The sequence below is a fragment of the Archocentrus centrarchus genome, chromosome 4, assembly GCF_007364275.1.
Source record: "Archocentrus centrarchus isolate MPI-CPG fArcCen1 chromosome 4, fArcCen1, whole genome shotgun sequence".
Classification (NCBI taxonomy): Eukaryota; Metazoa; Chordata; class Actinopteri; order Cichliformes; family Cichlidae; genus Archocentrus; species Archocentrus centrarchus.
In genome coordinates this window covers 4,546,346-4,569,721 of record NC_044349.1, presented here as the reverse complement: position 1 = coordinate 4,569,721, position 23,376 = coordinate 4,546,346, and the positions used below count along the sequence as shown (strand labels likewise).

Genomic DNA, 23,376 nt, shown 5'->3' with positions numbered 1-23,376 from the left:
CAAATATTATGGTGTTTATTTTATAAAAATACAAAGTAGAACAAGTAAAGGGGGTGGGACTAAGATTCTGTGAAGTTTTTCACTCCACTTCAGTTTATGATAATGACCTTGACAGCACATTTTAATCCAAGGAAGGTCACACTGCTTTCTGACTGACAAAAACCGTGTTTTAGTAAAGAAAATGTGTGAGCAAATTTATCTCTGGAGCCCTGAAGCTCCACAGGTATTCAAAGAGTTTAAAATGTTTAAGCTGAGTAACTGCAACTGGGAATGCATCCAGAAAACACTGCTATTGCTTGAAATAAAACATACTTGTATATAACCATAACACCAGATAACTGGATCATCAAAAAAAAAAAAAAAAAAAGCCTATTAGAAAGTGGTCAGACTGTGATTCTGAGCACCACAGACAGTGATAATAAAATTCAGTGTTACTATCATACATGAGCAGCTGTCAAATGAGTTTTTCCTGTTAGTCCCACCCATTGGCTGCAGGCAGTTATGCAAGCGATGTTAGAGTGTGTGTGTGAGAAAGAGAGAGTTTACTCTTAGTCAAGGACACAGAGAGAAAGCAGGTGAGGCGGGTGTGTGAGGTAAAGGCTTGAAATGATCTGAGGAGAAGAAGAGTGACAGATATACTGGATATACTGTCTGTACTTAAGCAGTTTGCCCTGCAACTCTTTGACTGTTGCAGCCATTATTGAAGGAGCTTCTACTTAATATTATAGATGTTATCAACATATCAAAAAAAATGTAACAAAAGGCAACTGTCTTTATATTTTAAGCACATCATCATTTTGAATCTAAACTCCTCACACATGTTTATATTATCTTCAAGTATTCTGCAATATATATATATGAATGATCAATGTGTATATTTGAGCTGTTTTCGTCACTCTCTCTATTAATGAATCACTTTGCTTACATTTACAGTACAGTTAAGCATAATTATTTTTCAAACGTCTCCCCATTTTTAAAGATTTGCATCACTTTCCAAATGCTGATCATCATCTGAAACTTATTTCCAAATGCTTTCTGATCTGCTTTCTCAAACTGTCCCTGCTTCTTAAATGCTCCTCTGTTTACAAAATGTCTTGAATTAGAAAATGTGCTCATTTCCAAAAAAAGCTTCCCTGTTCAGAAATGTCCTCACTTTCTTATATTTCTTTACTTTCTCCAACTCTTGTCTTTTTCAAAAATGTCCTATTTTTCATAACTTATCCATGCTTTCCAGAAATGTGCTCTCTTTACTACTTAAAAAAATCATGTCCTCCATATTTCTGACAATGGACTTGGTCCCCACAAAGATACAATTAAACTACAACACACACACACACACACACACACACACACACACGCACACACACACACACACTTCTGCTTACAGCTGAGTTTGCAGGGGAGTGGCAGACAGAAGAAAAAAGAAAAAGTTTTTGGCCGAGCACACAAAGAGAGGTGTGGTCACAAGTCTCCAAAAACGAGCCTCTCCTGCTCTCTGTTTGCAGTCTGCACCGGAGGGACCAGGGCGCGCAGGTGGGAGAGACCGAGGGAGGCAACCTGTCAGGTTGTTTCTGTCCGCGCAGTTTCGTCCGGTAACTTCTGTTGAGTCGCTGTGGCTGCCGTTCTCTTTCAATATGAGTATGTACGGGTCTCAGCAGGGCCTGAACATGGGCCGCAGGGTCAACTCGAGAGGCGACTTGACTGGCGAAGGTGCTTACCATTACGCACGGAGCGACGGCATGCATGGAGGTGGTAATGGATACGACCAATACGGATACGACGGATACAAAACCTTTACCTATACAAAGTCCACAAAGGGAGGCGGAATGATGAGAGCTGGAACGGTGAAAGGAACCATGGGAGGGGGGACGATGAGCGGCACGATGAGCGGCATGGGAGGGGGGAAGATGAGCGGAATGGGAGGAGGGATGATGAGCGGCACGATGAGCGGCACGGGAGGGGGGACGATGAGCGGCATGGGAGGGGGGATGATGAGCGGCACGGGAGGGGGGACGATGAGCGGCATGGGAGGAGGGATGATGAGCGGCACGATGAGCGGCACGGGAGGGGGAACGATGAGCGGCATGGGAGGAGGGATGATGAGCGGAATGGGGTAAGACTTTTTAACTTTCTTCCAGTTTTTGGTTTTCTTTTAGCACCTGTGACCATCTTGTTTACTGCGCTGCAGAGTCAGCCCATAAACTGACTCTATTAAATATTAACCACGACAGCCTGTTTTGAGTTTGTCAGTCTAGCTCTTATTGTGGTCCTACAAAGCTGAAAAAGACCCGATAGTCACGGTTAACAAACCAATCAAATGCACAGAAATGTCTGCAGCGTGTAATTACAGGGAAGTACTTTTGTTCTGCAAAGTAACCCTCTGTTTTCACCTTGTTTTTAAATGTTTAACGACTTAATTATTCTCTTTAGCCTCCATAAAAGTAAAGTTGAAGTAAAGCTGCAGGTACTTTTTATTAATCAAAGTAGAAAAACATTCACTGGTGTGCAATTCAGATTTGTTTGCAGTTAGAGTCTCCTCATTACTCGAACTTCAAGTTACATAACTGATCATACACAGTGATCAGCGCACTGATAAAGTTACAATGTAATACACGTCGTAATGATGACATATAGATGTTGCCTTTGGCACACTTTTCAATTATTCTTCAGCTTCTACTTTGCACAGGAGCTAGCCTCCCTGGAGAGAAATGTGATTTATAGCCCACATTAAATTGTTGCCTTCTGCTGCAGCAGCTCATAGATGTGCGTCAGTTTAACACTGTCACTGACTGTGGAGCTTTGTAAAAAGGACACACATAATCACAATACCTCTGATATGAAGGCTGTTTTTCCAGCATCAACATGAATTATCTTGCAGGAATTAGTCAAAATAACTGTGTTTATGCCTTGATTTGTAATTTTATATCATGGAGTGATGTTTGTGATGTTATTTGTGTAACCCCTCTGATTAGAGGGAAAATGGAAACAAAGTAAGCTTTGGAGCCCTGCAATTACTTACACCCAGCGCGCTCATGCAGAGTAGAAAAGCGTTATATAGAACTGCTCCATTTACTATGGTTAGTTAAATGAGCCACTGATTTTAGGGTTATACGTGTGATATACAATAATACATGCATATCAATACTGGTCAATTAAATATATAATAGGAATGCACCGGTGGTTCTTTATGCATATTTTAGAATGAGGTCAGCATTTTAGCTTATAGGTTTGTGAAAACCAGAAGAAAAATTTGGAAGCTTATTTGAGTTTCAACTCATGGCGATGTGTAAAATATCACAAAATCATAATGAGTTTGGACAGAGTTCACAAAAACATGTCCAACTACAGCTGTGAAATTTAAGTTTGGCTGATAGTTGATGCCAATATTTTTTCTTTTTCCATGTTTTCTTTTTGTTATTTGCTCCAACTTTTGTTCCAATGAAACACAGAGAGCTTCATTATAAAAATATTTTATAATTTATAAAAATGCTGCGTTTACAGATGCAGCTGTAGCTCATGTGGTTGAACAGGTGATCCATGGATTCAAGGCCTGCGTTCAAGTCCGCCTCGGAGCAGCTCTGTTCCCCACTCTCTGTGTTGTCCTTTCAAATAAAGGCTGAAATGTTATTAAAAGAAAAATGCAGTATTTATAATAACAGTTAAAAGGTTTTTCAGTTCTTTGGGATGTTGTTCTTGAATATATAGCCAGCACAAAACTGACATGACATATTGTAACATATTGGCCACTAACATCGCTAAATGCCATTCTGTTTACTAATGTTAATGAACAACGCCCAGTACTGATACTTGGCAGATATATTGGTGCACGCTAATATTTATGGTGTTGCACTCTGAATGTCAGATTCAGATCCCATCCTTGCATCCCAGATAAAGAGCCCATGTTTACAGTCTAATGCATCTGAAAAAAAACCATAAACATAACCATATGTTTTCAGATGATTATGGATGATTATGATGAGGTTTGATTATTTTGCCATACATTAGCTGGCCCACATACATGAGGCGCCCCACACTGCTACTTTACGAGGAAAGGTTGCAAGTCTAACCTAAAGACTACATATGAACTTCATGGGAGGGATGTGGAAACTTCAGGAAATCAAAAAGCCACGTAGCGTTGTTTCAGATGCACAGGAGGAGACAACCATCCAAATTAAAACAGGTGGAAGGAAAGGCGGGAGGCTTGACCCCCTCCTTAGACAGGGCCATGATTCACAGGACAAGAGAAAACAATTAAAAAAAACTTTTATCAATAAATAGTGTTCAGTTTTGCTTTCTTAACAGTAAAATATTTCTGAGAAGTTAAATTCACTCTTTGATGACATGTTGACAAAGAGGCAAAAGAATTCACTGCTTTATTTTAGGGGAATACACAGAGAGAAAACCTGGGAACTGCTGGTGGGAATGAAAATATTTTGGTATAAATAATGCAGATGAAGATCTTAATGCTGATGATTTTACTTCACTGCCCCTTACAGTGGCTCCAAACTTACTGCTGTCAACCAGAAGGCCGCTATCCTGCAGAGTCAGTGCAACGAGTACCTGAAGAATGCCGATTACTTCATTCATGTTGTGAGTCATGTTTTTCCTTTGTTTCTTCTTGGCCTTTTCCCCTGCAAGACATGCAGATAAAAATCAGTTGGGGCTGGAGCCCTGTCGGGACATTTTTATTTCAAATGAAAAGCGTAGTGTTGCAGCTTGTCCTCTGTTGGCAAAACGGAGCAGAAAGAATGACGGAAATGTTGTGTAACTGGAGTAAGTACGTGAGTAGGATTTTGGTCTATGTGCCAGAACCTGCAATAGAAACCAGCCAGATAATGTTTCATTTTTGTTTAGCCCCCCCGTAGATCTGATTTTAGAACTGTGGAATATTGAAACTGTCGATCCACTTTCATTTTACGCCCTTCTTTAGTTTAGTCATTGAGCAACTTATTGTGAATTATTTATGTTACTGTGAAGTTCATCACAAGTGCAAAACCCGGCTTAAAATTTGTGGGTGTGTGATTTATTTTCCTGTTGACTGCATCGCCAGCTTTCTCTCCTCCTCACATCTGTGTCTTGAATAAAATTTATGAAACCCTGACAATCACGAGCCCTTTGTCCTTTACAAAGTCATAAATCATCCTCTTTCATGGCTTGTAAAGAGGGTTTTCTCTGGGCTTTTTGGCATTTTTGGCACTTCTAAATGGAAATAATTAAATTTAAAGTGAAAGTGCAGGAACTGCTGAAGCAAGTAGGGACAAAAGACTTCTTGGGCCCATTTAGTTTTCTGGATTTGTACACCTCTCTCAGGGTTGTTTGCCTACGTGTTGCAGGGCGCGAACCCAAGTGAAGCCGAGCACTACATGGCGTTGGCCAAAGAGTCCATTAACCAGCTGAGGAACTGCGCGTCAGACCTGAGACAAATGGGACAGCCCAATGAGAATGTTGTGAGAAGGTAAGGAAGGCCAGACTTCTCTCCACTATTGTAGTGCCCATCCGAAGAGAGCATAACCTGTGTGTTTGAGGCTGAAATGCAGCCGTCCCTTAAATGCATCACATGCAGGTAATTACTAAGTTACTGTTTTGAAACGAAGGATGCTGAATGTGTGTGCGGTCGTCTGTTTAAAATGCAGAACAGTCAGATCTCTCTAGAATCATTTATCCACACTACAAGAGTGAAAGACCTCAGGTCATTTGTCACAGGAAACCGAAGAGAATCAATAAATAAAGTGATGAAATTTCCTACAAGTTAGAACTCTTTGGCTGGCTCTCATCTTTTCACACCACTTCTTGTCCTGTTTGAGCTTTAAGACTTGGTTTTAGGCTTTGAGTCAGAATCGGGTTTAGGTTAGGGTGAGAGTTTGGAACATTTGTGATGTGAAAGTGGGTGTCCTGACAAAGCCAACCAAACAAACTTCCCTCTGTGTGTTGCGTGCCCCTACCCCTACACACAGAGTGGAGCAGGCAGCAGTCAGTGTTGGGGAAGAACTGAGTGCTTCTCCTAACCTCAACCTCAAGCTCTGGACTTACTTAATCCAAACTTACTCAGGCCCTCAGCAATTAATCTTCCAAGTTTGAAGCAGATCAGATGAATGTTTATTGACACGGACAAACACCAGACAGATGGATGGACAAACGCTGATTTCTTGAATTGTTATAAATATCTATTCTATCTATAGCACATACTGCTCTTTCCTAATGTCTTTTTTTTCTCCTCTCTAATCTGTAGTGTGGAGATGTATAAAGATCAGCTGAGGGGGGTCCACATGGCCATGACAGGGACCTCGCAGAGACGGAAGAGCACTAGGGGAAGCTCTAGTGGTTGGGAGGAACCTGGAAGGAGCTACAATGATGCTATAGGCTGGATTGCACAGCAAAAGGCATGTATAAACACGCACATCTAAATACCTTCACCCCTGACCTGAACATGGAGCTGATTTTCCAGCCCAGGAATCTTCTGAGATCCATAACCTGTTGACGGAATCCTGTGTCTAGGTGTCTAGTTCAAGAAGGATTAATGCAGAGCACATACTGTGCATTACATACAGTAGATGGTGGTCAAGCACAACCCCATTTTGGAGATGAAGACAAAAATATAGACTTGAAAGCTCAGAAATCTACAAAAAAAAATAAAAAAATAAAAAATCAATATTTGGTGAAGTGTAAACTATATTTACAATAATTTAACCAATTTACTGCCTGACCACCTTTCACAATAGAAACCTAAAACAATTACAGCAGTCTATGGTGGCTTTAAAGCTGCCAGTTTGATAACAAACATTCATTTTTGCCATGCAGAACACCAGAGCTGCTGCCTGATCAGTTACATTATTTAGTTTTTGTGTGATTTGGTGTGTTTTTATGTTAGTTCCTGTTTGTACTAATCTTAAAGATGAATCGCAAGGCATTGTTTGGCCATCAGTTTAAAACTGGAGTAAATCATTATCCAAAATATTTGACTTTTTAGCTGGTGTAAAAAAAATTAATAGTTTGCTTTTTTTTTTAAAGATTTGTAGCATTATTATTATTTAATTATTTATTATTATTTATTTATTTTCAGTTTCACATTGTTTCTATATTCAAAGTTTTGGGTTTTTTGGGGGGATTTTTTGCATATTCATTTCAGTCTTAAATACCTTAAAATGTATTGATTTCCTCTTGCCCCATTAAAACCAGCCTTCAGACTATTTGTCATTATGTTTTAAGATTTTTATAAAAAATATTTTTACTTGATTTATTTTGTGACATTGTCATTTGGCATGAATAAGTCTCATATGTATGTTGTGTAAAATCTGCTCACACACAAATAATCGGCTTATTTCAGTTTATAGCACATTTAAACACAACAAAAGCAAAGTGCTGCACAGTCAGTAATTATTACATCATTTAATCCATTATAGAAATAGAAAAACAATAAAAAAGTTAAGTTAAGGACAACACAACAATTAAAATGGTTAAATTTTGTGTGTATGTGTGTGTTTCACATAACTATTAAAATTAATCTGAACTGACAAGGCCTGATTCTACAACAACAAAGGCGACATTAATACTCAATTATGAGATTTCTAAGTGCCATATCACTTTATGAAAGAATAATAAAAGGTGACGGTAAACCTACTGACAGATCTCGCTGAGCCAGAATGGCTAAGATAGCACAGGATCTGCAGAGAGCTTAGAGAAGAATCCCTCTGCTATGCTGCTGCTGCACACACAGGATTAAGGGGTAATGAGCTCTTTGTGGTTGTGAAAGTAGAAACAGAAGCCAAAAGAAGGTTTTGTTTTGTCCTCAGTGCTGAATAATTTCTTGCTGAGTGGACTGCTGATATTTGACCATAAGTGGTTCATGAATAAATGAGGGAATTACTGGTTTAACTTGTGACGCTGTCCCCACCTGCTGGTGACATGAAGTGCTCTCTAAACACTGAGCTACTCCAGCTCTTCAGAAGGTTTTGCTGCCAGTTTAATAACCTGAAAACAAGCTGCATGACTAAGTTGTAAATACAGTTTTTGTGTGTGTGTGTGCATTTCAGCGTCTGATTGAAACAGCTTCCTGGGGAGATGATTCCGCAGCCATTGAGCAGCAGCTCACGAGCCACCAGAGGTTTCACAGCTCCATCCAGAGGAGCCCTGAGGTGGACCGAGCCAGAGATGACTTGGTGGGTTCAGTGAGCAGGCAAATTATCAATGATGTCATGATGAGACGATGCTCATATTCATTGTTGCTGCAAACAGAGCCCAAGTTTGGATTTGAGTCAGTTTCCAAACACAATCAAGGGATGCATGAGGTCACACACCTCTATAGTGTACTGGTTAACATGTTTGCTTGACCAGTTACAAATTGCTGGTTCAGTTCCATCCAGAACACAAACAGTAACCTGCAGAATCTACTGTTTCCTGTAATCCTACACCCAAATTAGCGCTAACACTGATGATCAGAACAAAATGATCACAGCAGTTGTCCTCAGTGGCTCATGTTTATGCTGGCAATTTGCTGGCAAAATGCATTAATTGTTTATATATGATGGACATAGCTGTTGTGACATCACCCACTGACTGTAAAGTTTGTAATGTATTTTCACATGGGAGTCTATGGGAATCGACTCACTTTTAAAGCCAGTCTCAAGTGGCCATTAGAGGAACTGCAGTTTTTGGCACCTCCCCATTGCCTTCATTTAGTAGCCGCAGTGGTTGCTGCTTGGCTAAATGTAACGAGATAAATAACAGCATAAACAAAAAACAAAAAATGATCAGTTATTGGCCAAATTGTTACTTGTTATTATTGGTATCAGCCCCAAGTTTTGATTAATAACATTTTCAAATATTCAGACATCATTTTAATTTGGGTTTCATTTGAAACATTGAAATTGGTACTAAAACTTTTCCAACTCTTATTTAGAGTTCACCATGAAATCAGTGCCACAGAGCTCCAAATAATTTTAAAAAATCCAGCAAAGTTTGACTGATTCCTTCATTCTTTTCTGTCAGATGAAGAACGGAGACAAAGCCAATCTTAATGCTCTGGAGCAGGAATGGGACAGTCTGCAGGTGAGAGAAACTAAATGCTTTTCACTGTATAGTACATTTTCTAGAGAAATTGCTAGAGCTTTGTATTAAATTAACTCTCTTTAACCCTGCTAGAAAATGTCCTTTGGTCGGACCCAGCAGCTGCGAGAGCTTCTGGAAATCATTCAGGAAATATCCAGAGAGATCATGTGGGTGAATGAGAGGGAGGAAGAGGAACTGATGTTTGACTGGGGAGACAAGAACATCGATCAGTACATCCCCAAGAAGCAGGAGAGCTACTCGGTTAGTCACACACAGGATCGCCGGGAAACAGGAAGAGAATTGGTTTTATTGGATGCTGCAGAAATCCACTTTTTAATTTCCTATTTTATAAGCTTCATTTTAGGCAATAAACATTCTTGGCAGTCCCATGAGCCTAAATGGTGCTAATGTCTTTTATGTTGTTAATCTGCATCTCATAAGGGAGCAATCATCTGTGGTAGATTAGATTTTTGGCAGCTGCAGTCAGTCATCCACTTAGAGCGAAGCCGCAGAGCTTCCCTCGCGCTCCATCCTGATGTTTTTCTGTGTCCCCTGTGATTATCAACCTCTTCTTATATAACAGAAACTGATGAGTGCCCTGGAGGAAAAAGAAAAGGATTTGAATAAACTGAGGGCTAAAGTGGATAACCTCCTGAAGAATGACCACCCTGCCTCAGACAAGATCGAGGTCTGGAGCGATGTTTGAAACACAATGCGTTTGTATGCATTTATAAGCCTGCGAATATAAACCTCATTTTTTGTTTATTTTTTTGTGTGTGATTTTTTTTTTTTACAGGCTTACAGGGACACCTTGCAGACTCAGTGGAGTTGGCTCCTTCAAATTACAAAATGCATCGACATTCATCTGAAGGAGAATTTAGCTTACAGCCAGGTAACTTAAAGCTGCTCTAGGAAATATGAACACTGAATGAACATTATACATATAAGAGTGCATATAAAAGATCCACCATGACACCATCCACTGGTTTCTTGGCTCTGCACTTTGGCTTCTGAAAATGCCCTCTGAGTGGTTATTTTGAAGCACTGTTTTTTTTTTTTTTAGTTTTTCAAGGAGGCCAATGACACATACAGTGCTCTGCAGAAGCAACATGAGACGGTTCGTAAGAATTTCACCTGTGACAAGAACACTTCTCTGGAGAACCTACAGGAGCTCCTCGTGAACCTGGAGGTATGACGGCTTCGTGCAGCAATAACAGAACAGCTGGGCAGCTGTTAGCATAACAAGACAAAACCAATTACACGGACAACAGATGATTATTTGTCATGATAGTTTATGTAGAATGAGCTTTTGAAATTGTCACGTCTCAGGCACTGCAGCAGGGATTCACACTCATTTTAGTACACGGGTTACATGCAGCCTAATGTAAAGCCCCTCTAAAACCTCTGCACAGTAACTTCCAACAACCCTCCAGATGTTTCACCTGTACCATACGGGCCGGAGCGCTGGCGCTCCCAACTGCGGACTGCCAACGAACTCCATGCGTTTTATCGTGTGCATTAGCATGTACAGCTGTGGCATTTCTGTATCTAGCATATGTAGATACAGAAAATGGTTTTCAATTTCTTTGTGGGTTAGTGCAATTTTAGCTACCTTATATAGTTACTATGGATTACCTTCATACATATTATTATAATTAGGACTCTCAAGATTCTATTGATGTATAGTGAGTTGAAATATTCCACAAGATGGTTCTACAGCTTGTATAAATGTAAAGATATGGTCTGGGGGACTTGTTCTATTATAGGTCCTAAAGGGCTACAAAGCTGAAACCATAAACCTTTTACCCCTTAAAAATTTGTCAAACACTTGGAAATATTATTTATTTATATTATATTATGGACAACAGTACAGTGCCACCTACACATTCCACCTACAGGAACTGCTCACCCATGGAAACCCGTGCCATGAAGCTCCCAGCACGTAATTTTTGTGCTGACATTAATGCAAGTGGAGGTTGGAACTGCTGAGTCAGCAGAGTGCTGGCGGCTGTCATGCGCCTCTGCGACCCTGCTCTGTAACGTCACGTGTTCCACCACGAGCAGAGTTCCTGTATTGACTTTACAATAATACCTCTTAGAGTTGATTGTGGAATATCTCGGGAAGAAGAAATTTCACCAACTGTCGTCTTGCAGTGGTGGTATCCTGTTACAGTACCACGCTCAAAGTCAGTGAGCTCTTTAGTACGACCCATGTGAGGGCAGCCTGCATGGCCAGGTGTTTGATTTTATACACCTGTGGTCTCATTCACTGAGCGGGTTCATTTACAGAACAGGTGAACAGTTTAAAATGCTTCAACAGAAAAAGGTGCAATTTCAATAATATCTCAGTTTTTCCACATTTATTGAGTCTGCTGTCGTTATCTGTATGTTAGTTCCAATAGTGGAAACAGAACCATCAGATGTAAAGTTTTGTAACGCTGATATGATTCAAACAACTCATCTTGGTATAGAAATACCTTTCACTCCTGAAAGTAATGCCAGTACCACCACACCAGGAATTATTGAAAAATTTCAGTAATTTTCAAATTTTGCTAATTTTAACCCTAAATTTATGGAGTGGGTTGAATTGGACCTTTTGGTGGGCCAGTTCTGGGCCCCAGGCCGCATGTTTGACACAACACACTTTTCATTTTGTGAGGTCATTTTGTGTGAGTGTTAATTTACAGAGAGACAAAAATGTCAATGAACTAGCTGTTAATGAACTAACAGTGACAGTACTGATTAATAAACCTTTTTTTTTTTTTACTTTCAGAGGGAGAAGGAAAATATTTTGGAAAAAAAGAGGCAGGTTAAACACCTGGTCAGCAAATCCAAGGACATCGTGAGACTGAAGCCCAGAAACCCTGAAGAGAAGGGCACCAGCGGCATCATTGTCAAGGCTCTGTGTGACTTCAAGCAGGACCAGGTCAGCTTTCATAAAACTTGCTCGGTGTGTCTGAGCTAGTGGCATTTAGTTTATTTTTAAGTAGGGAGGATTACTACACTAAGTTGATTTTGTTTTTCTTATGAAAATAACCTTTGGACTCCACAGAAGGTGATCCTTAAGGGTAATGAGGCCATCCTAAAGGACAACAGCCAGCGCAGTAAGTGGCAGGTGACCGGCCCGGGGGGTCTGGATATGTTGGTGCCCTCTGTGTGCCTGATTGTACCGCCACCCAATCCAATCAGCATCAGCCTCTCCAACAAGTGAGAAAAAAAAGTGCTTTGATTTGGACACTTAATGATGATTATATGATATATAACTCTTGGTCTCGGAAAATATTACATTCATGCTCTGCAGTTAGCTGAAAAGGAAATCTTTCTTGCTGTGAGTAAAGGTTTAAATTTTTATCTCTGCGTTGTCCAAAGAAACGAGCAGTACTATGAAGCGATCCTGTCGATCTGGAACCAGCTTTACATCAACGTTAAGAGCCTCATCTCCTGGCAGTACTGTCTCCTGGACATCCAACGCATCAACTCCCTCACCATGTCCATGGTAAGGAATGAAGAGATCTTTGCTGATTGTGAGCAAAACATTTTTTAACATGTTCAAAGAAAAGTTGCTGAACATGCTGTACGAGAGAGAGAAGAACAGAAAATACAGCTTGGAAATATGCTTTTTGCAATCAAAGGAGAATATGAATTGTAAAGCCGAGTGACACGAAGTGTGTTAATTAATGAGTTCATGTTAATTTAATTGCTTTTAACAGACCAACCAGTAGCTTTCCATGCACATTTAAGCACGTTCTAGCAAAAGAGACAAACACGTGCGACATTTACGGCACATCGTGATGTCTGTTTTTACAGCATTTCACATTATTTGATTACAAAATACTAAAGCTGAGAAGTGAATGCAATTGAAAGGCATTAGTATTTGCTTGAAAAAAACATCCAGCACCAAAGCTGCTTTCACGCATGACATTTTCAGGAGACTCGGCTGTGCTGTTTGGTGACATAACACTGACTCTGCAGTGGAAAGTTGGTTGGTTAAAGGCTGGTTAATGTCTAATCCAGCAGTCTGAGACATTCCTGCAACACACCCCTGTCAGTTAATGTCAGGGGTGTGTTGCAGGAGTGAAAATGTCTTAATTCTCAGCTCAACTCCAGTAACTTGCACACAAATCCTAACAGGCGAGTTAATCAGACACAACGGCTCCTTCAGCTGCCTCCAGATGCTGGGAAAACAGCTCGGATAATTGCACACTTTGAAATCAGATATTTAAGCATCTCTAGAAACCGCCTCCTCCAAACCAGAGCCACTTAGATTTTTGCATAACTACTGCTCTACTTTGTACTTTGTGTGAAAACAAAATGCACACTTATCTACGATCATTTTACTGCACTGTACTATGATATAATATTATTGTTCTTTTTTATTTGAAATGCATTCACTTACAGTAAAGCTTTTATCGTTTCCGGTTTCTTTTTGATTGTTTGGATCTAAATTAATGTTTCTTTGTGTGCTCAGTTGGCCAAGATGCGCCCCGAGGAGTATCGTAAAATCATCAAGAGCCTGGAGACCCATTATGAGGAGTTCAGACTGAACAGTCAAGGCTCCCAGATGTTTGCTGATGAGGACAAGAAGACCATTGAGAACCAGGTGATTGGAGCCCAGTCCCACTATGGCCAGCTGGTGGTGCAGCTGCCTACTTACAGTAAGTTTATGTAATATTGATCACCTCTAAATTACACTACACGCTACCCTAGGTTTTGCTCATATAATGCATGTGCGTATTATGTTTATTCTGTATAATTGTATTCAGTATATTTTTTTCTTGGACTCTACTGGAGTAATTTTGCAGTTCAAATATATCCTTATTTATCTTGTACCAGCCCTTGCAGCCCCCAAGTTTATCTTCTTTCTGAAACAAGCTGTTTTAGCTTCTTCCCCCTGCCTTTAAGCAAACTTTATTCTGATTGGCTGCCTCTCACAAACAAAAAGTTTGATCAGCAGATGGGGAGGGTTCTGTGCTCATATCTGGAGGTCACTTAGATTTTATTATTGTCCATCATTTCGATGGACAGGGTCGAAAAATTTCCATCCCAATGTATCTTTATTTGTTTTGTAGCGTATAATTTGAAAAATGGCAATCAAAATAATTAAAATCCAGAACAGAGTATGCATTCATGAGTGCGTGGAGAGAAAAGATACACCTAAACACCACGGTCATTGTGCCTAAAAAGGGAAGCGTGCACTAAATAGACTTAAGGTGCTTGATTGTAATCAAATGTGTGAAGGGATGTTTCTGCCGAGGAATATTTCTTGTCTTTCACCCGGAGAGGTGCCTGAATCCTCCCTCTCCTGCCACAATGGAAGCTCTCAAAATCATTTCAGGCAGTTTCATAGTTGAGGGAAAATTTCTGAAATTCAGTCATCACTAAATTCATAATGGTCTAATTTGTCAAAGCCTTGAAGTGCTCATTGATTCATTATGTCAACTGTTGCACTGAGTAAGAGCCTTAAAAATTACCGGCAGCTTTTGTGTACCTGTTAACGAATAAAACGTACAAGTAAAGCAAAGTTAGGAACACTGCAGGTTCATTCACGTGAACACTGGATTTCATCTGCCTGATCTTTTTATTACCTCAACTGCTGACGATAACAGTCCCTTTCTTATTCCTCCTGTATGATATAATAATCAGAAAGTGACTATATAAAAATCAATCTTTTAGTACTGCTGATCCTCTCTGTTCTGTTTAACTTACTGCATTACATTTTTTTTACATTCACACATTTCCTGTATACTTTTCCAAAAAAAGCCATTTGCAGTCTAAATGCACAGAAACACTTCATTATCTAAACGAGGCTTTTATTGTGAAAAATGTGTGGGAACCTTTTGTGGAAAATTGATTTTTACCTTTTAAGAAAAGCAAAAGAATATCTAAGACTTTAGCAGCTAGCTAAAAATCCATGTGTTTGAAAATGGTAGTTATATCATATACCATATATCTTTGTGTCCACAGTTATACAACAGGAACACTTAGAAATGCAGCAAGCACCTGATCAACAACGCCAGCATCTGATTATAATACAGCAGCAGCAAGAACAAGTTGCTGCTGAAGAAGAGGCCAGGAGGCTTGAAGAAGAGGCCAGGATGCGCCAAGAAGAGGCCAGGAGGCTTGAAGAAGAAAGACGAAGAGCAGAGCTCAAAAAACAGGCAGAGAAGAAATCAGAAATAAAGAAAGAGGTGGTGAGAAAGGAAGTAATAAAAATGACCAAGACAGATGGAGGAAAGAGGAAGGTGATCACAGTACCTGCCTCCTCCTCATCATCTCAGAGCTTATCAGAGCTGCATTCACTGAGACTGAGGCTGGAGGCCTCTGAGGACGCGCTGAGTCAGTACATCCACGTCTGCTTCGGAGACAACGCTGTGCGAGACTGCAGCCTCAAGATCTCTCAGTTAGAGGTGAGGGCATAAAATACAAGAAAAAACAAACATGCATATAAAATAAAAACATGATAGCAAATAGTTCCTTTATTCATCACGAAGTGTGTTTGTGTATGTGTGTTGTTCAGACTGTGCGGCGCGATGTGGACTCGATGCGTGAAGAGTACTTGCATTTGAAGGAGCGTATTCTGAAAGAGCTGGAAAGCATGAGCGACTCAGACAAAGCCCAGTTCCTCCGCAGTGAGATTGGAGTTTTTGACCACAGACTAGGCGGCCTGGAGAGCAGCTCATCAGCTTATGTTCAGCGGTACGTGACACAGCACAATACAGTAAACTCAAAAATGATGGTACAAAGCTTTGCACGTTCAAGAGATCTCATCAGCAGGGCCCAAGATTGCAAACATGTTTACCTTTGAAAAATCACACAGAAGAACAAATCTGAACCTTTAAGTAACGCAAAACCCAGTTTTCTCTGGACAGTGCTGCTGTATGTCTGTGTTAACTGCTGCTGCCAATAACCAGCTCTCAATTCCATCTGAAGTAAAAAAACATTTTTGCTCATAAGCTTTTTAAATTTTAAATTTATATGGAAGAGGTACATAATCACCTTTGCAGCACAAATCTGCTACTGTCCAAATCCCAAAAAGCTTGCTTTTCAACAAGCTGGCAGCAGACCAGTGATTTACTAAATTACTGAGCAAATTAGGGAGGTGGGAGTGGACAGTTTTGTGGGTGATCTATTGTGACGCCCTAATTTACAAACAAAACAGATTTAGTTCATTTCAATAGTGACCTTTCTACCAAGAGCAGCTCAAAATAGTGGGTGAGATCAGGGAGTGAGTAATTTCCTACCTAAAGTAATATTATATAAGCTCAGGTTTTGTTCCCTCTGGAAACTGAATGGCAGGTCAGATAAATAAGAAGCAGCTGTAGGAGTTTCTGGAGATCCTGAGTTTTTGCATTAATGTTTAGATTTCCATGTTTCTGGGTTTTTTTTTGAGTGTTGTATTCTCTTTGTGTAGCATACCTACCTACCTACACACAAACACACATTAAAAGAAAGCTACTTTTACATATCACTAGCCTGCAGTATGACAAACACACAAAATAAATGTATTCTATCTGACCTCTGTAAAAATGACTTTCTCCACATCTGGTTATTCCCGATGCTCGTTTTAGGCTACGGGCTCTAAGGGATATGCTGGAGAGTGTGGCGCGAGCTGAGGACATTGTGAAAGTTTATGAAGCAAGAATGACAGAACAAGAGACCACATCTCTGTCTCCTGCTGAAGTGGAGGAATACATGTCGAGCCTGAAGGTATTTTATTATATATACTCACTAAATTTATAATGATATCAGTCTTCTGCAAGATTCTGGTGTTTGTCACTTGGCAGTAAAGGAGTAATGTTGCAGTTGTCGACAGTTACTGTGACAAATCATTTGTGAAAACAATTTCTACTTCACTACTCAAACCCAGCAAGCTGCCACTGGGACAGGATACCATTACATATTAGTGCATAGCTCAGTGGTCGTCCACCAAGTTGAATTAGAACAGTTGTGAGAAGTTAAGCAAGTTCCATTCTTTTATTTTTTAATATATGCTTTGTGCTGTGACATATTCTTTACTTCCCCTTATTGGGGTGATTTTCATTATACAGTGGATGCTACTTTTGATAAGTGTTTTGTCATGTGTCAATGTGCAGAATATCAAAGGAGAGTTGGATCAGAAAAGAAATGTTCTGACGGCTATGGAGGCAGAGTTATCCAAGGCGAGCCACTGGAACAGCCAGGTGAGCGGATCCTCCCACAGGTGTGACCTGATGCTGTCAAAATACACGGAGGACGTGGGCTTGCTGTCAGACCGTTGGAGACGAATCCAAGGACAGCTTGATACCAGGTATACCTCTCTCAGTTTTAATAAATAACTCTGAAGACCTTGTGCTCATCCAGTAAATAACGTTCCCTGTGAGGCTTCCAGTACACCTGTGAATCTATTTTTGAAGCACTTCTTATTTACAGATTGAAAATTGTGGATTATTGTGAGACATTTTTATTGAAATTCCAGATGCATTTATACTCCCTTTGGTAGGGGAGAATGGGGTAAGATGACCCACCCTCTGTTTATTAGCAACTATGCTTGTCTAGGGTCATGTGACCTTATTTATAGGTGGCAGCCATCATTTCAATAAAACTGAAAAAGGCAGGAGTACATGTGACAAAAATAACTAATTTTTCCTTGTCAAAGTAAATTTTTAGCATTTCATGTTTAATGAAAATTATATCAAGATAAATTTTTTAAGGTATTGTTATCCATGGTATCTAGTGGTGGATTCCCAAGCTATAAAACCATGTCAATCATTTTGTTACAGATTAGCGTTATTAGCTAAACTAGACTATTTTGTTCAAAATGGCTGCTATGGGGTAAAGTGAGCCAAAGGTGCCACTGGTTCAACTTACCCCTGGCAAAAGCCAATAACTGTCAGCTATATTTTTTAGATTTTTTATCATATCATGCTAAGAATGTATAAAATTCTCCACAAAATGAGAAATAAGATTTCCATACCAGATTTTTAAAATCCAGAATTTAATTTTTCAAGCACTCGGTTCGTTTTTTTTTTTTGTTTTGTTTTCTGTTTGTTTTTGACAAATCAAAAACTAGAAAAGGCTCCTTTCTCATTTTTTGTTTATCAATTTTGAAATGGTAATTGGAAAACGAGCCATTTTCCAGTTTTTGTTTTCTGATAAATGAAAATTGAACGATGTTGAAAAAATTACAGCATTTATACCCTCACCTTAAAGTTACTGTTCATCAGTGGTAAATAAAAGAAAATCAAACCATACCCGGCTGATTTTGTGTTGTTTCAGGCAACCTAAATTCAAATTTTGGAAAAATAAATTTTTTGCCTGTTTTAATACTGGAAAAAACAGATGGTTCACTTTACCCTGCGAACTGGTTCAACTTACCCCGTGCCCGGGGCAAACTGAGCCACTGGAGCACTTTTTTTTGTGATGTTAGATTTCCAGAACTGTTTGTTATAGACTCATTCTTACAATTCAATTTGTTAGATCACAATCAAAATTAAGAATCGATGTTTTCATTGTACTCCTGTGTCATTTAATTTTGTCTGTAGAACCAAAAAAGCAAAATGTGGCTCATCTTACCCCACTCTCCCCTACTCATGGGGATGCAAGTACAGTGTGTGTTTTCATTAGTGATACACAACTTGCATGATGCAGAGTGAGCGGATCCTGCCACTGGTCCTGATGCCACCACGGTCATTTACAGGGATTGTTGGTTACATTTCTTGCTGACTCATTAATCAGCTAATTGATTATCCAACTGGCAGAAAATGAATCAAAAACAGCATCTCAAGCGAAACGCAAAACATTAGCTGCTTGCGTTTTTTCAAATTTGTATCACTGAAATGTAACCTTTCATATTTTGATTGCTGATTGAACCAAACAAGTGTTGAACTGAAAAAACCTGAATCCATAACCTTTCTTTGTTCTTTTGCACCAGCCTGAATTGGATTGGAGCTTTTGAGTAAAAGGGAAATCACTTATGCTGATGTAGATATTGCACCCTTTTCTGAATTTTCTCTTCCTCTTGCTCAGATTACAGGATCTTCAGTCATATCTGCCTCAGCTGCAACACTACAAGCAAACCAGCACCTCTCTTGTTGACTGGATTGAAGCCACACGGAAAAAACAGGTGGCTCTGCAGGCCACCAAGATCGAGAATGTTCAAGCACTGGAAGACCTCATTAACACCCAGAAGGTAATACGCTTAGTTATTGAAATGATTACCTGCATCGAGGGTTTATGATCACGTCTGTTGAGGGCATCTGTACTTTGTGGGTTTCTCTAGGCTCTGAATGCAGAAATCAAGGCGAGGAGGGAGACAGTAGAGAGTGTGCTGAAAGACAATGCGACCTGTGTGAATGCTATCAAGGTAATTAAGTCATTAATTCAATGTGTATTTGGCTTCAGATTCATTAAAAAAATCAACTTCTTGTATTTATGTATTTGTCTGTTTTAACAGGACTATGAAACAGACCTTGCAGCTTACACCTCTGGTTTAGAAACTTTGCTCAACATCCCCCTGAAGAGGACAATGCTGAAGTCGCCGTCACTGGATCTCAATCAGGAGGTAACTGAACTAAAGTGAAAAGTGTTTTGTTGAAATACTGAAGCACCTTTGAACATGCAGCAGCCCATTATTATAAGACACAGTTTACTTTTTTTGTAGGTTAGTTTGTTGTAATTTGTCTTTGTTCCAGGCTACCCAACTGCAGACTCGTTACATGGAGCTGCTTACCCTTTCTGATGACTACTACAGATTCCTGGGAGAGCTGCTCAGAAACATGGAGGAGCTTAAGGTATTGATCTGCGTCGCTGAATATTTGTGTTTGCTTTATATTTGTTTGTGCTGTATCCTGTAAGCTAGTCTCTAAAGGAGTTAAAGGAGCTCTGCAGGACTTCCAGAAAACTATTGTTGTTGCTGACGTCACCTGCAGTCAGCATTATGCTGCTCCCATATTTTGCTTATGCCTGAACTCTGTGTACAAATTTGCATCATCTAAAATAGTATTGTGTAGTGCAGCTTTTATTGAAAGCAAACAAAGAAACAGTGCATTAATCATTGGCATTGGGGTCAACTTCACATGTACTCATGTTACTCATGTTCTCCGTACTATGCCCGAGTGTGTTTGACCCCCAAAGTCCAGTTCATCTGATTAGTGTAATCACCCAGGCACTGTTAAGTACTATCAAACCTGATAGTTTCCTTAAAAGATGGTGACATATAATGTCTATAGGTGTTGGATTTGTCTCAAACTTGTTTCTTCATCTTTGACAACACTATGTTAACGTTATGTTAATAGGCTTATACTAACGAAATGTTGTGCTGGCTACTTGCTAACCCTAACAATCGGGGCTGGCGGTAGCATAGGACAAGGGTGGGCTCAGCCCACCCAAATTTGATTCTTGCCCACCCAATCAAAACCTCTCATACTGCCTGCGGGCACCGAAAAGTCCTCTCATCAAGCTACGCCTACAATAGTTTTTATTTTCCACACTTTCCTCACTCTGATTCTGCACTGCACGCAGGTTCAACTGAACAGCTCTTGTTTCGTGCTTTTCCTTAATCTGGGTCACACTCTAGTTTCCATGTTAATATTTTTACTTCTTTTTACCATGAGCATGTATCGCTTCTTTAAGCCTATTAGTAAGTCTAGCCCTGGAGTATCCCCAACAGCTCCCGCTGCCGCCCGTGCTGAAATGTCTCCCCCTGAGCGGGTTACCTGCTCTGTCTCCTCTTCTGTCCGACCAGCAGACAATCTGTCGACTAGTTTCTTTGCATGTAATAGCACAAACACCCCTAATGCTAGTCCTACTCTAGCCACATCCCCAGACCCAAAGCAGGTCCTTCCTCTGGCCGTTTCAGCGCCAGGTTCCCCACACAGCCAGTTCTAGCTATCTATCCAACAATGTGCCTTCGCCAATACGTTCCGCTCATTCAACCCGGCGTGGTACCGCACTAGACCTATGCTGGAATACTCTGTGGCTCGGGAGGCATGTTTCTGCTTCCCAAATGAATTTGTCACAAAGTTTGCCCAAAAAAACAGAAGACTGATTCTGTAGTTTTTCACATTTTGTGTTTTTGCACTTGCTGTTCTCTTTTTGTTGTACTGTTGTATAGTAAAAAAAAAGAAAACAAAAAGAATTAAAAAAAAAAAACATATGTATATTCCAGACACAAAAGGTCACAAATCTGTGTACTTTCTGTGATGTCCCAAGCCCAGATAAATGGAGAGGGTATATATGTATGTCTTTGTGTCTACTAGGGCTGCATTCAACCCCCAAAAAACAAATATAGCCTAATATTTTGTGTCTACATTTATGCTTGCCCACCTACATTTTCAGTTTGTCCACCCAGCTACAGTGGGCTAGAACTGGGCCTGCTAACAATTAATGAAAGCTTAATAAAAAATTAGTTTAAAAAATGCCTTTGTGTTCATCTTTTCTCTGGCTTTCTTCCAGATTCGCAACACCCGGATCGACCTGTTGGAAGAAGAACTTCGTCTTCTGAGAGAGGATCTCAAAGGCCACAACAGCAAGAACAAATCACTGGAAGATGCTGTCGCTCGTTACCAACTGGAGCTGTCCCAGTCAAAGGACAAGTTGTTGTCAATGGAGGAGGTGAAACAAAGTGCTGCGTTGCAGTGCAATGCCACCAAGGAGAGCCTAGATAACACACAGAGCCAGCTGGCAGACCTCAGCGATCAGGTGGCACGTCTCAACTACTTGCTGGATGAAGAAAGAAGGAAGAGGAAGCTAGCAGAAGAGCGCTACACTCAGCAGCAAGTAGAGTATGAGTCAGTGCTGAGAAAGAGGCAGAATGAGCTGGAGACAGTCAGTTGGTCCAAGATGGAGGTGGAGAAGAGTTTGTCAAATAAGGAGCATGAGATTGAACAGCTCCGACGGCAGCTGGCTGAGGAGACAGCAAGGGTCAAGGAGCTACAGAAGGAGATATCAAAGGTAAGGAGCCAATACAGTACGGAGATCAATAACTTAAAGCTCAGCTTCGAATCCCAGATCCACGTCAGTCGCACAGACATGCAGAGGCTGGCAGCTGAGAGGGACGAGGATACAGTGGAGCTCCAGCTTCAGTATGACAGGATGGAGGCAGAGAGGAGGAGTCTAGAGGAGGAGCTAAGGAGGCTCAGGATATCTATCAGCCAGGCTGACGAGCAAAAGAAGGCAGCTGAGGAGGAAGCTCACAGTCAGCGGACTGTAATCATAGAGGAAGGGCACAAGAGAAGAGAACTGGAAAGTCAGGTGGAATTGCTGATGAGGCAGAGAGATGAGGAAAGTAGCCAGTATAGAGCAGAGCTGGCTGGGGTTAGGAAGAACCTGCAGGAGACGAGTGACCAGCTGGCTTATGTCACACACAGTCTAGAGGAGGAGACCCGCAGAAGACAAACTGTAGAGGAAGGGCAAGGTGTCCTTGAACAGTCTCTGGCCCAGCTACAAGTGAAGCTAACAAATTCATCAGTGGCTGTAACCCAGGTGCGGGAGTATGAGGAGGAGCTTCAGAAGCTGCGACTGGAGGTGGAGAGAGAGAGCAGGGAGCGAAGCAGAGTTGAACAAAACGCAAAAAGCTTACAGGGACGCATCAAGGACCTTCAGGCTGTGAGAGATGGACTTGAGAGCCAGGTGGAGAATTTGCGCCAAGCTAACCAAGAAGAAGTGGCCAGAAGAAGGCAGATTGAGTCAGAGCTAGAGAAGACCAATATGTCCCTGACAGAGTACACCAGCACTATCACTGCACTACGCCAAAGCCAAGAACAAGCCAGCAATTCAGAAAAGAGAGGTGAAGAAGAGCGTCTTAGGCTGCAGGAGGAGCTAGAGAGAAGCTTGAGACAAAACAAAACCTCTACAGAGCGCATTACACAGCTGAGCACTGAGCTCAAAGCCCTTCAGCAGCAACTGCTTGAGGAGCAGCTCAGAGTCAAAGAGGCAAATCTCAGGAATGAAAGTCTTTACAAAACTGTAGAGGAGAAGAGTAAGACATTGAATGAGAACTCAGTTGAGCTTCAAAGGCTGAAGAATCTGACAGAAACCCAGACCAAAGAGAGACTGAGGCTGGAGGAAGAACTAAGGGCGACACGGCATGATAAAGAGGAACTCTTGAAAGCCAAACAGGGAAGCGATAATGAACTCTCCTCGCAGATTACTGCGCTGGAGCTGCAGCTGCAGGCCAGTGAGCGCAGTAATTTAGACTACCACAGCCTGGTCTCTGAGCTCTCCTCTGAGAGGGAGAAACTCAAAGTGGAGACTGAGAAAATACAAACGCAAGCCACCGAGGTACATGAAAGTTTAGCACTTATTCCTGGACTATTCTCGTCTTTCCAACTCAGTCTTAACTTGGAGCATTCA

The 23,376-nt window shown here is 40.8% G+C and overlaps 1 protein-coding gene across 2 annotated transcripts in view; it reads left to right on the top strand.

The window, feature by feature from the left end:
- Window positions 1-2,031: 2,031 nt before the first annotated feature.
- The window catches only part of dspb (desmoplakin b), a 29,229-nt gene continuing 7,884 nt past the window's right edge, over window positions 2,032-23,376 (top strand). Inside the window, exons 1-23 of one of the 2 annotated variants that reach the window (XM_030726974.1) lie at window positions 2,032-2,113; window positions 4,497-4,590; window positions 5,334-5,455; window positions 6,230-6,380; window positions 8,031-8,156; window positions 8,986-9,045; window positions 9,139-9,306; window positions 9,629-9,733; window positions 9,842-9,937; window positions 10,109-10,234; window positions 11,819-11,971; window positions 12,098-12,252; window positions 12,415-12,541; window positions 13,514-13,700; window positions 15,010-15,452; window positions 15,563-15,741; window positions 16,614-16,752; window positions 17,139-17,332; window positions 19,051-19,213; window positions 19,304-19,387; window positions 19,478-19,585; window positions 19,716-19,814; window positions 21,478-21,975. In XM_030726974.1, the coding sequence (XP_030582834.1) occupies window positions 2,037-2,113; window positions 4,497-4,590; window positions 5,334-5,455; window positions 6,230-6,380; window positions 8,031-8,156; window positions 8,986-9,045; window positions 9,139-9,306; window positions 9,629-9,733; window positions 9,842-9,937; window positions 10,109-10,234; window positions 11,819-11,971; window positions 12,098-12,252; window positions 12,415-12,541; window positions 13,514-13,700; window positions 15,010-15,452; window positions 15,563-15,741; window positions 16,614-16,752; window positions 17,139-17,332; window positions 19,051-19,213; window positions 19,304-19,387; window positions 19,478-19,585; window positions 19,716-19,814; window positions 21,478-21,975 (3,654 nt within the window). In that variant the 5' untranslated portion in view covers window positions 2,032-2,036. Of the gene's footprint in view, window positions 2,114-4,496; window positions 4,591-5,333; window positions 5,456-6,229; window positions 6,381-8,030; window positions 8,157-8,985; window positions 9,046-9,138; window positions 9,307-9,628; window positions 9,734-9,841; window positions 9,938-10,108; window positions 10,235-11,818; window positions 11,972-12,097; window positions 12,253-12,414; window positions 12,542-13,513; window positions 13,701-15,009; window positions 15,453-15,562; window positions 15,742-16,613; window positions 16,753-17,138; window positions 17,333-19,050; window positions 19,214-19,303; window positions 19,388-19,477; window positions 19,586-19,715; window positions 19,815-21,477; window positions 23,305-23,376 lie in introns of both variants that reach the window. The other variant, XM_030726972.1, reaches the window with a different exon arrangement.